The sequence below is a fragment of the Xenopus tropicalis genome, chromosome 3, assembly GCF_000004195.4.
Source record: "Xenopus tropicalis strain Nigerian chromosome 3, UCB_Xtro_10.0, whole genome shotgun sequence".
Classification (NCBI taxonomy): Eukaryota; Metazoa; Chordata; class Amphibia; order Anura; family Pipidae; genus Xenopus; species Xenopus tropicalis.
Genome location: NC_030679.2, coordinates 4,377,770 through 4,390,864, shown reverse-complemented (window position 1 = coordinate 4,390,864; position 13,095 = coordinate 4,377,770). Strand labels below are relative to the sequence as shown.

The following is a 13,095-nucleotide window of genomic DNA, read 5'->3' as shown; positions in this document are numbered from 1 at the left end:
ATACAGAATGGGGAGACACAGAGGGACCCTGCCCAGACAGAGGGGAAGGTGAGGGGCACATACAGAATGGGGAGACACAGAGGGACCCTGCCCAGACAGAGGGGAAGGTGAGGGGCACATACAGAATGGGGAGACACAGAGGGACCCTGCCCACACAGAGGGGAAGGTGAGGGGCACATACAGAATGGGGAGACACAGAGGGACCCTGCCCACACAGAGGGGAAGGTGAGGGGCACATACAGAATGGGGAGACACAGAGGGACCCTGCCCAGACAGAGGGGGGCACATACAGAATGGGGAGACACAGAGGGACCCTGCCCAGACAGAGGGGAAGGTGAGGGGCACATACAGAATGGGGAGACACAGAGGGACCCTGCCCAGACAGAGGGGGGCACATACAGAATGGGGAGACACAGAGGGACCCTGCCCAGACAGAGGGGAAGGTGAGGGGCACATACAGAATGGGGAGACACAGAGGGACCCTGCCCAGACAGAGGGGAAGGTGAGGGGCACATACAGAATGGGGAGCCACAGAGGGACCCTGCCCAGACAGAGGGGGGGGGCACATACAGAATGGGGAGACACAGAGGGACCCTGCCCAGACAGAGGGGGGGGGGCACATACAGAATGGGGAGACACAGAGGGACCCTGCCCAGACAGAGGGGGGGGGCACATACAGAATGGGGAGACACAGAGGGACCCTGCCCAGACAGAGGGGAAGGTGAGGGGCACATACAGAATGGGGAGACACAGAGGGACCCTGCCCAGACAGAGGGGAAGGTGAGGGGCACATACAGAATGGGGAGACACAGAGGGACCCTGCCCAGACAGAGGGGAAGGTGAGGGGCACATACAGAATGGGGAGACACAGAGGGACCCTGCCCAGACAGAGGGGAAGGTGAGGGGCACATACAGAATGGGGAGACACAGAGGGACCCTGCCCAGACAGAGGGGAAGGTGAGGGGCACATACAGAATGGGGAGACACAGAGGGACCCTGCCCAGACCGAGGAGAAGGTGAGGGGCACATACAGAATGGGGAGGCACAGAGGGACCCTGCCCAGACAGAGGGGGGGGGGGGGCACATACAGAATGGGGAGACACAGAGGGACCCTGCCCAGACAGAGGGGAAGGTGAGGGGCACATACAGAATGGGGAGACACAGAGGGACCCTGCCCAGACAGAGGGGAAGGTGAGGGGCACATACAGAATGGGGGGGACACAGAGGGACCCTGCCCAGACAGAGGGGAAGGTGAGGGGCACATACAGAATGGGGAGACACAGAGGGACCCTGCCCAGACAGAGGGGAAGGTGAGGGGCACATACAGAATGGGGAGACACAGAGGGACCCTGCCCAGACAGAGGGGAAGGTGAGGGGCACATACAGAATGGGGAGACACAGAGGGACCCTGCCCAGACAGAGGGGAAGGTGAGGGGCACATACAGAATGGGGAGACACAGAGGGACCCTGCCCAGACAGAGGGGAAGGTGAGGGGCACATACAGAATGGGGAGACACAGAGGGACCCTGCCCAGACAGAGGGGAAGGTGAGGGGCACATACAGAATGGGGAGACACAGAGGGACCCTGCCCAGACAGAGGGGAAGGTGAGGGGCACATACAGAATGGGGAGACACAGAGGGACCCTGCCCAGACAGAGGGGAAGGTGAGGGGCACATACAGAATGGGGAGACACAGAGGGACCCTGCCCAGACAATTAGGCATTAAGGGGGACACCCTTTGTGTGTTCTTCACACCCCATAACCTGTATTAATGTGAATCTGCCCTCCTTTCCATCACTGTGCCCTGATCTAGAGAAATGTTCCTAACAAGCTGGGGTTAAACACTCATATAAAGCTGCCCCTACACAAGATGGCATTAGTTGCCTACTGGGCATAGATCTACTGGAAAGGTTAAAAAAAACAAACAAAAAAACCCGTTGTAGTGAGGGAAACAGAGTTTCAAGTTGGGAAAAAATGACACAGAGATGACGGAAATGAGAAACTTCCACCAATTGTTCCAACAACTCCCAGAAGCCAAACATCGCGATATTACCAGCAGCATTAGCTTTTTATACAGCAGTGTATTAGCGAGTGGGGGCGGGGGATATTGCAACACACAACCAATCAGCGCTTAGGAGGTTAAAATCCCTGCGCGGTGGTTAGCTAAACCCAATACGCGTCACTAAGCTATAAACCAATAGGGGTTTAGCAGGCGTGGCTTTACTCAGCGCTCCTCCAATAGGCGTCCGGGGTTGGCTTTCCCACTGTCATGGCGGCGCCCATGACCCTTTGACAGCGCCCTGACAGATTGGTTGGCGGAGGGAGCCCTGGGGTTGCTGCAGGCGGGCCGCACTCACACGTAGCGCCGACATGGGCACCGTACATGCCCGGGTAATGGCCGGAGTAGCGGGGGTGGGGCGGGGATGCCGGGCCGGGTTCAGTGACCTTGTCAGAGGCCGGGCAGGGGGTGTATGTGGGGGTGCCCAAGTGGCGGCCCTTCGGTTGCTAACGGAAAGCCTGAGCTTTGGGATAGTCCGGTAGCAGCTGGGGGCATTATGATTCAAATTGAAGCTGCTGGGGATGCTGGGAAATGTAGTAAAAGCTCTGCCAGTTATGGGAGAATATTGTCTGTAATGGAGGGGGGAAGTGATGGGGCTGATTCTGTATAAACAACCCCCCCCCCCCGTGTGATGTAGATATTATGGAATTGAAGGCCGACGGGAGGGTTACACCATATACAGTATGTACTTATAATCCACTTACTGCTCTCCCCCCCCCCCCCCTTAGAGTCTGGATCCCCTTCCCATGAACGGACCGGACTTCGGATCCCACGATGATGCTGATCTGGTGGAAGTGGAACCTCAGAAGAAACAGGAGATACTAGAGAATAAAGATGTACGTGCCCCCCCCCCCCATGGTCCCAGTGAGCTTACAATCTAATGTCCCTATCCCATTCCCATCAGCCCCTGCCCCAGTGAGCTTACAATCTAAGGTCCCTATCCCATTCCCATCAGCCCCTGCCCCAGTGAGCTTACAATCTAAGGTCCCTATCCCATTCCCATCAGCCCCTGCCCCAGTGAGCTTACAATCTAAGGTCCCTATCCCATTCCCATCAGTCCCTGCCCCAGTGAGCTTACAATCTAAGGTCCCTATCCCATTCCCATCAGTCCCTGTCCCAGTGAGCTTACAATCTAAGGTCCCTATCCCATTCCCATCAGTCCCTGTCCCAGTGAGCTTACAATCTAAGGTCCCTATCCCATTCCCATCAGCCCTGCCCCAGTGAGCTTACAATCTAAGGTCCCTATCCCATTCCCATCAGTCCCTGTCCCAGTGAGCTTACAATCTAAGGTCCCTATCCCATTCCCATCAGTCCCTGCCCCAGTGAGCTTACAATCTAAGGTCCCTATCCCATTCCCATCAGCCCCTGCCCCAGTGAGCTTACAATCTAAGGTCCCTATCCCATTCCCATCAGTCCCTGTCCCAGTGAGCTTACAATCTAAGGTCCCTATCCCATTCCCATCAGTCCCTGCCCCAGTGAGCTTACAATCTAAGGTCCCTATCCCATTCCCATCAGCCCCTGCCCCAGTGAGCTTACAATCTAAGGTCCCTATCCCATTCCCATCAGCCCCTGCCCCAGTGAGCTTACAATCTAAGGTCCCTATCCCATTCCCATCAGTCCCTCCCCCAGTGAGCTTACAATCTAAGGTCCCTATCCCATTCCCATCAGCCCCTGCCCCAGTGAGCTTACAATCTAAGGTCCCTATCTCATTCCCATCAGTCCCTGCCCCAGTGAGCTTACAATCTAAGGTCCCTATCCCATTCCCATCAGCCCCTGCCCCAGTGAGCTTACAATCTAAGGTCCCTATCCCATTCCCATCAGCCCCTGCCCCAGTGAGCTTACAATCTAAGGTCCCTATCTCATTCCCATCAGCCCCTGCCCCAGTGAGCTTACAATCTAAGGTCCCTATCCCATTCCCATCAGTCCCTCCCCCAGTGAGCTTACAATCTAAGGTCCCTATCCCATTCCCATCAGCCCCTGCCCCAGTGAGCTTACAATCTAAGGTCCCTATCTCATTCCCATCAGTCCCTGCCCCAGTGAGCTTACAATCTAAGGTCCCTATCCCATTCCCATCAGCCCTGCCCCAGTGAGCTTACAATCTAAGGTCCCTATCCCATTCCCATCAGTCCCTGTCCCAGTGAGCTTACAATCTAAGGTCCCTATCTCATTCCCATCAGTCCCTGCCCCAGTGAGCTTACAATCTAAGGTCCCTATCCCATTCCCATCAGTCCCTGTCCCAGTGAGCTTACAATCTAAGGTCCCTATCCCATTCCCATCAGTCCCTGCCCCAGTGAGCTTACAATCTAAGGTCCCTATCCCATTTCCATCAGTCCCTGCCCCAGTGAGCTTACAATCTAAGGTCCCTATCCCATTCCCATCAGTCCCTGCCCCAGTGAGCTTACAATCTAAGGTCCCTATCCCATTCCCATCAGCCCCTGCCCCAGTGAGCTTACAATCTAATGTCCCTATCCATTCCCATCAGCCCTGCCCCAGTGAGCTTACAATCTAAGGTCCCTATCCCATTCCCATCAGCCCCTGCCCCAGTGAGCTTACAATCTAAGGTCCCTATCCCATTCCCATCAGCCCCTGCCCCAGTGAGCTTACAATCTAAGGTCCCTATCACATTCCCATCAGCCCCTGCCCCAGTGGAGCTTACAATCTAAGGTCCCTATCCCATTCCCATCAGCCCCTGCCCAGTGAGCTTACAATCTAAGGTCCCTATCCCATTCCCATCAGTCCCTGCCCCAGTGAGCTTACAATCTAAGGTCCCTATCCCATTCCCATCAGCCCCTGCCCCAGTGAGCTTACAATCTAAGGTCCCTATCCCATTCCCATCAGCCCCTGCCCCAGTGAGCTTACAATCTAAGGTCCCTATCACATTCCCATCAGCCCCTGCCCCAGTGGAGCTTACAATCTAAGGTCCCTATCCCATTCCCATCAGCCCCTGCCCCAGTGAGCTTACAATCTAAGGTCCCTATCCCATTCCCATCAGTCCCTGCCCCAGTGAGCTTACAATCTAAGGTCCCTATCCCATTCCCATCAGCCCCTGCCCAGTGAGCTTACAATCTAAGGTCCCTATCCCATTCCCATCAGCCCCTGCCCCAGTGAGCTTACAATCTAAGGTCCCTATCCCATTCCCATCAGTCCCTGCCCCAGTGAGCTTCTAATCTAAGGTCCCTATCCCATTCCCATCAGTCCCTGCCCCAGTGAGTTTACAATCTAAGGTCCCTATCCCATTCCCATCAGCCCCTGCCCCAGTGAGCTTACAATCTAAGGTCCTATCCCATCCCATCAGTCCCTGCCCCAGTGAGCTTACAATCTAAGGTCCCTATCCCATTCCCATCAGTCTTTGCCCCAGTGAGCTTACAATCTAAGGTCCCTATCACATTCCCATCAGCCCCTGCCCCAGTGAGCTTACAATCTAAGGTCCCTATCCCATTCCCATCAGTCCCTGCCCCAGTGAGCTTACAATCTAAGGTCCCTATCCCATTCCCATCAGTCCCTGCCCCAGTGAGCTTACAATCTAAGGGCCCTATCCCATTCCCATCAGTCCCTGCCCCAGTGAACTTACAATCTAAGGTCCCTATCCCATTCCCATAAGCCCCTGCCCCAGTGAGCTTACAATCTAAGGTCCCTATCCCATTCCCATCAGCCCCTGCCCCAGTGAGCTTACAATCTAAGGTCCCTATCCCATTCCCATCAGCCCCTGCCCCAGTGAGCTTACAATCTAAGGTTCCTATCCCATTCCCAATATGACTAATGTTTGCCTTACTCCAATTAGATATTGTCTTTCATTTTTGTAACTGTACTATTAGAGTGAAACCCAACTGCTGATTGGTTGCTATGTGTTACCGGGCACAAGTTGCTCTATGATACTCCCCCTTTGCCCATTGGTGTGATTGGGTTCTGTGCAGGTGGTGGTACAGCGAGTGCATTTCGAGGGTCTCGGCAGGACGAAAGATGATCTCATCGCGCATGAAATCGGCCAAGTATTTAAGGCCAAAAACCTCATTGAAGTGAGTAAAGAACTATAACAATATCACCAGAATATCTCAGATATACACTGTAATTATATACATGGCAATTTGTTTTGTCCCAGGTTATGAGAAAGTCTCATGAGGCCCGAGAGAAACTGCTCCGTCTGGGGGTATTTAGAAATGTGGAAGTCTTGATCGATACCTGTGAAGGTAAGTTCTAGTCTGTAAGCAGCAGTCCTGCCCTGCTTTATGGCTGAGATTCTAGCTATCTGTATAACAGAGCATTCTGTCACAGTGGCACAGATCCTATCCCCCCCATTGTAAGCAGCAGTCCTGCCCTGCTTTATGGCTGAGATTCTAGCTATCTGTATAACAGAGCATTCTGTCACAGTGGCACAGATCCTATCTGATCCCCCCATTGTAAGCAGCAGTCCTGCCCTGCTTTATGGCTGAGATTCTAGCTATCTGTATAACAGAGCATTCTGTCACAGTGGCAACAGATCCTATCCCCCCCATTGTAAGCAGCAGTCCTGCCCTGCTTTATGGCTGAGGATTCTAGCTATCTGTATAACAGAGCATTCTGTCACAGTGGCACAGATCCTATCTTGATCCCCCCCATTGTAAGCAGCAGTCCTGCCCTGCTTTATGGCCTGAGATTCTAGCTATCTGTATAACAGAGCATTCTGTCACAGTGGCAGCAGATCCTATCTGATCCCCCCCCCCCATTGTAAGCAGCAGTCCTGCCCTGCTTTATGGCTGAGATTTCTAGCTATCTGTATAACAGAGCATTCTGTCACAGTGGCACAGATCCTATCTGATCCCCCCATTGTAAGCAGCAGTCCTGCCCTGCTTTATGGCTGAGATTCTAGCTATCTGTATAACAGAGCATTCTGTTCACAGTGGCACAGATCCTATCTGATTCCCCCCCATTGTAAGCAGCAGGTCCTGCCCTGCTTTATGGCTGAGATTCTAGCTATCTGTATAACAGAGCATTCTGTCACAGTGGTACAGATCCTATCTGATCCCCCCCCCCCCATTGTAAGCAGCAGTCCTGCCCTGCTTTATGGCTGAGATTCTAGGCTATCTGTATAACAGAGCATTCTGTCACAGTGGCACAGATCCTATCTGATCCCCCCATTGTAAGCAGCAGTCCTGCCCTGCTTTATGGCTGAGATTCTAGCTATCTGTTATAACAGAGCATTCTGTCACAGTGGCACAGATCCTATCTGATCCCCCCCCATTGTAAGCAGCAGTCCTGCCCTGCTTTATGGCTGAGATTCTAGCTATCTGTATAACAGAGCATTCTGTCACAGTGGCACAGATCCTATCTGATCCCCCCATTGTAAGCAGCAGTCCTGCCCTGCTTTATGGCTTAATGGGACCTGATGAAACCTAATGCCTTTCAGGGGAAGATGCTTTGCCCAATGGACTGGATGTGACGTTTGAGGTGACAGAGTTAAGGAGACTCACAGGCAGTTACAATACTATGGTTGGGAACAATGAAGGCAGTATGGTAAGTGTAACTCTCCGAGTTATGGGAATACTTGGGCAGATCAATCCCATTTATTCCCACCAGGGAAAGAGGGAGCTAATTAATGCAGCAGGGAATCCCATACAGAGCTTGGGTGCTGCATTGGGTGCTACTTCGGTTGCTACGTTGGGTGCTGCTGGGTAACGTAACTTTCTTCCCTTCTAGGTTCTTGGGCTGAAACTCCCCAACCTGTTCGGCCGCGCAGAGAAAATGACCTTCCAATTTTCCTACGGAACCAAGGAGACATCCTACGGCCTGTCCTTCTTTAAACCCCAAGTCGGGAACTTTGAAAGAAAGTGAGAAGTGATGGATTTAGGGAAAATTTTATTTTATTAGAATTGGGCATTACACTTATAGATTGGGTCTGTAGGGGGCGCTCAGTTCACTTGGGTTTCTTCATGTAAGAGAAAGCTCTCTCTTCTGAGAGAAAACTATGATGAAGCAGCTGGGTAGGATGGCAAGCCACTGCTTTCTGGTTGCTAGGGTATCACCGACCCTAGCAACTGGGCAATAAATTAAATGGCAGAATGGATAGAAGATGAATAGTAAAACATTAATAACATTACAACTGTAACCTGACATCCAACCTGCTGTGGGTCCCTGGGGGTCACTGACCCTGATGACCAAGTGGCATTTTGTAAATATTCAGGGTGCGGGGCGGCAGCAAGGAAAATCTATTGTTCCGACTCAGTATCAGGCTTTAGTCTCTTTATTTTGTTCTGCAGCTTTTCTGTCAACTTGTACAAAGTAACCGGCCAGTTTCCATGGAGCTCACTGCGCGAGACGGACCGGGGGGTATCGGCCGAAATCAATGTATGAAACATTCAAAAACCTAACCCTACTATAACCCTAATAGCCCTAACCCTACTATAACCCTAATAGCCCTAACCCTACTATAACCTTAATAGCCCTAACCCTACTATAACCCTAATAGCCCTAACCCTACTATAACCCTAATAGCCCTAACCCTACTATAACCCTAATAGCCCTAACCCTACTATAACCCTAATAGCCCTAACCCTACTATAACCGTAATAGCCCTAACCCTACTATAACCCTAATAGCCCTAACCCTACTATAACCCTAATAGCCCTAACCCTACTATAACCCTACCCTAACCCTACTATAACCCTACCCTAACCCTACTATAACCCTAATAGCCCTAACCCTACTATAACCCTAATAGCCCTAACCCTACTATAACCCTAATAGCCCTAACCCTACTATAACCCTAATAGCCCTAACCCTACTATAACCCTAATAGCCCTAACCCTACTATAACCCTAATAGCCCTAACCCTACTATAACCCTACCCTAACCCTAATACCCCTACCCTAACCCTAACCCTACCCAACCCTAATACTCTAACCCTAATACCCTACCTAAACCCCAATAACCCTAACCCTCATACCCTACCCCTACCTAAACCCTCATACTCTAACCCTCATACCCTAACCCTTCCCAACCCTAATACTCTAACCCTAACCCTACCCAACCCTAATACCCCTACCCTAACCCTAACCCTACCCAACCCTAATACTCTAACCCTAACCCTACCCAACCCTAATACCCCTACCCTAACCCTAACCCTACCCAACCCTAATACTCTAAACCCTAACCCTACCCAACCCTAATACCCCTACCCTAACCCTAACCCTACCCAACCCTAATACCCAACCCTAATAACCCTACCCTAACCCTACCCAACCCTAATAACCCTAACCCTAATAACCCTAACCCTAATACCCAACCCTAATACCCAACCCTAATACCCAACCCTAATACCCAACCCTAATACCCAACCCTAATACCCAACCCTAATACCCAACCCTAATACCCTAACCCTACCCAACCCTAATACCCTAACCCTACCCTAATAACCCTACCCTAACCCTAATAACCCTACCCTAACCCTAATAACCCTACCCTAACCCTACCCTACCCTATCCGTAGCCCAGCCCAAACTAAACTCCGTGATTGGCTGAACCATTGAATGTCCCTTACGTTGCAGTTCCCCATCTGGAAAACCAGCCACACCCTGAAATGGGAGGGAGTTTGGCGAGAGCTCGGCTGTTTGGCCAGAACCGCGTCCTTCGCCATTCGAGAAGAGAGCGGCCACACCCTCAAGTCTTCATTATCAGTAACTATTTATTTATTTCGCTGCATTGTTTCAGGAGTCAGAACCAGCAGTTAGTAATGACATTTATATATAAGGCACATTGGGAAACTGACCCAGCGAAAGTCACGCAATAAAGTGGCGCATCTGTGTTTCCCAACAGCACACGATGGTGATCGATTCTCGCAATACGTCCATCCTGCCGAAACGAGGCGCCTTATTGAAAATCAACCAGGTACGAGGTTGCTAAGTCACCATTTCCTTAGCAACTGATCCTGCCTCCAATTACATGTCATGTCTCTTATCCTATTGAATGGGGGTCATTACCATCGCTCTCATTCATTTCGTTTTAATGCGGGGGGTGTTAGAGCGACACCTGCTGGCCGAGTCTTTACCTGCAAGGAATTTAACCTGCGCTTTGTGGCCCCCCAGGAACTGGCCGGATACACAGGGGGGGACGTCAGCTTTCTGAAGGAAGACTTTGAGTTGCAGCTGAACAAGCAGCTCGCCTGGGACTCCGTGAGTATTACTCCCCTGTTGTACTGAGTCGGAACTGAGATTAAAGGGGAAATTCACCCTGTGCTCCCTTTTGGGTTTAACGCTCTGATATTTAACAGGTTCTCTCAACATCTCTATGGGGGGGAATGCTGGTGCCCATCGGAGACAAGCCGTCCAGTATCGCAGACCGGTGAGTAATAGGAAACCTGTTTTGACACTGCGTGTATCAGGGAGGATTGTGGGAGCTGTAGTTCTTCATGAGATGCTGATTTATGTCTGCGCTGCAGGTTTTATCTGGGTGGACCCACAAGTGTGCGAGGATTCAGCATGTACAGCATCGGCCCCCAGAGCGAAGGTGACAATATGGGGTTAATGGGTGGGGGATAAAGGATATTATATATATATATACCCAGGGTCAGACTGGGCCGCTCCCTCCACCAACTGCAGCGGTGGGGCATCTCCCCCCCGATCATGGCTGCAAGGAGAAAGTTCTGTGCATGGTGGTGCCCCAGTGAGCTTACAATCTAAGGTCCCTATCACATTCCCATCAGCCCCTGCCCCAGTGAGCTTACAATCTAAGGTCCCTATCACATTCCCATCAGCCCCTGCCCCAGTGAGCTTACAATCTAAGGTCCCTATCACATTCCCATCAGCCCCTGCCCCAGTGAGCTTACAATCTAAGGTCCCTATCACATTCCCATCAGTCCCTGCCCCAGTGAGCTTACAATCTAAGGTCCCTATCCCATTCCCATCAGTCCCTGCCCCAGTGAGCTTACAATCTAAGGTCCCTATCCCATTCCCATCAGTCCCTGCCCCAGTGAGCTTACAATCTAAGGTCCCTATCCCATTCCCATCAGTCCCTGCCCCAGTGAGCTTACAATCTAAGGTCCCTATCCCATTCCCATCAGCCCCTGCCCCAGTGAGCTTACAATCTAAGGTCCCTATCCCATCAGCCCCTGCCCCAGTGAGCTTACAATCTAAGGTCCCTATCCCATTCCCATCAGCCCCTGCCCCAGTGAGATTACAATCTAAGGCCCCTATCCCATTCCCATCAGCCCCTGCCCCAGTGAGCTTACAATCTAAGGCCCCTATCCCATTCCCATCAGTCCCTGCCCTAGTGAGCTTACAATCTAAGGTCCATATCCCATTCCCATCAGCCCCTGCCCCAGTGAGATTACAATCTAAGGCCCCTATCCCATTCCCATCAGCCCCTGCCCCAGTGAGCTTACAATCTAAGGCCCCTATCCCATTCCCATCAGTCCCTGCCCCAGTGAGCTTACAATCTAAGGTCCGTATCCCATTCCCATCAGCCCCTGCCCCAGTGAGCTTACAATCTAAGGTCCCTATCCCATTCCCATCAGCCCCTGCCCCAGTGAGCTTACAATCTAAGGCCCCTATCCCATTCCCATCAGCCCCTGCCCCAGTGAGCTTACAATCTAAGGTCCGTATCCCATTCCCATCAGCCCCTGCCCCAGTGAGCTTACAATCTAAGGTCCCTATCCCATTCCCATCAGCCCCTGCCCCAGTGAGCTTACAATCTAAGGCCCCTATCCCATTCCCATCAGCCCCTGCCCCAGTGAGCTTACAATCTAAGGTCCCTATCCCATTCCCATCAGTCCCTGCCCCAGTGAGCTTACAATCTAAGGTCCCTATCCCATTCCCATCAGCCCCTGCCCCAGTGAGCTTACAATCTAAGGTCCCTATCCCATTCCCATCAGTCCCTGTCCCAGTGAGCTTACAATCTAAGGTCCCTATCCCATTCCCATCAGTCCCTGTCCCAGTGAGCTTACAATCTAAGGTCCCTATCCCATTCCCATCAGCCCCTGCCCCAGTGAGCTTACAATCTAAGGTCCGTATCCCATTCCCATCAGCCCCTGCCCCAGTGAGCTTACAATCTAAGGTCCCTATCCCATTCCCATCAGCCCCTGCCCCAGTGAGCTTACAATCTAAGGTCCCTATCCCATTCCCATCAGTCCCTGCCCCAGTGAGCTTACAATCTAAGGTCCCTATCCCATTCCCATCAGCCCCTGCCCCAGTGAGCTTACAATCTAAGGTCCCTATCCCATTCCCATCAGTCCCTGCCCCAGTGAGCTTACAATCTAAGGTCCCTATCACATTCCCATCAGCCCCTGCCCCAGTGAGCTTACAATCTAAGGTCCCTATCCCATTCCCATCAGTCCCTGCCCCAGTGAGCTTACAATCTAAGGTCCCTATCCCATTCCCATCAGTGGGGGCATCTCCTGGATGTGTGGGGGGGAGTTAGTAATATTTTTGTTTTTACGTTCCCCCCAGGTGACTATTTGGGCGGGGAAGCTTACTGGGCCGGGGGGATGCACTTATACACCCCTCTGCCCTTCCGACCGGGTCGCGGGGGATTCGGGGACCTTTTCAGAACCCACTTCTTCCTCAACGCCGGGAACCTGTGCAACCTGAACTACGGTAACTGCGGCTTCTGTTCATCTCGATCCGACCGCGTCCGTAACGGATTCAGCATTTCTTTTATTCCCACAGGGGAGGGCCCCAGGGCCCATCTGCGCCGATTGGCCGAATGTATCCGCTGGTCCTATGGAGCGGGGATAGTCCTGCGCCTGGGGAATATTGCACGACTGGAACTGAACTATTGTATCCCTATGGGTGTCCAGAGCGGAGACAGGTCAGTCCCATATAAGCCCCCCCCCCCTGGGCGCCCAAGTTTCCTGCCGATAAGTCTCTAATCCCATTGGTCATTTGATTTCAGAATCTGCGACGGGGTGCAGTTCGGCGCGGGAATCCGATTCCTTTAAACCAACGAATACGCCAGGGATGAACCACAGCGCTACCAAAACACCGTTTTTATTTCTTCCAAATGATCTTTGTGTAATTAAACTGCACTCGGTCTCACAGGCACCGGAATAAAATGTTTTGTTGTATTGTT

The 13,095-nt window shown here is 52.1% G+C and overlaps 1 protein-coding gene across 2 annotated transcripts; it reads left to right on the top strand.

The window, feature by feature from the left end:
- Positions 1-2,231: 2,231 nt before the first annotated feature.
- On the top strand, positions 2,232-13,095 carry samm50 (SAMM50 sorting and assembly machinery component). 2 transcript variants are annotated; one of them, NM_203807.1, is made up of 15 exons: positions 2,327-2,391; positions 2,788-2,895; positions 5,974-6,075; positions 6,159-6,246; positions 7,443-7,549; positions 7,733-7,863; positions 8,293-8,380; positions 9,579-9,707; positions 9,847-9,918; positions 10,116-10,202; positions 10,301-10,371; positions 10,469-10,536; positions 12,474-12,620; positions 12,693-12,834; positions 12,919-13,095. In NM_203807.1, the coding sequence occupies exons 1-15, from the start codon at positions 2,371-2,373 to the stop codon at positions 12,962-12,964; spliced, it is 1,407 nt and encodes a 468-aa protein (NP_989138.1). In that variant the 5' UTR covers positions 2,327-2,370; the 3' UTR covers positions 12,965-13,095. The 2 variants fall into 2 exon arrangements, with proteins under 2 accessions (XP_031753647.1, NP_989138.1); XM_031897787.1 differs by having other exon boundaries at positions 2,232-2,391; positions 12,474-12,834.

What these genes read in the sequence shown, in the direction of transcription:
- samm50 (XM_031897787.1), top strand. Translation starts at nt 2,371, where the DNA reads ATGGGCACCGTACATGCCCGG. An exon ending in CCCTCAAGTCTTCATTATCA is followed by an intron (nt 9,708 to 9,846) that starts GTAACTATTTAT and finishes GTTTCCCAACAG; the next exon opens with CACACGATGGTGATCGATTC. An exon ending in CATCGGCCCCCAGAGCGAAG is followed by an intron (nt 10,537 to 12,473) that starts GTGACAATATGG and finishes CGTTCCCCCCAG; the next exon opens with GTGACTATTTGGGCGGGGAA.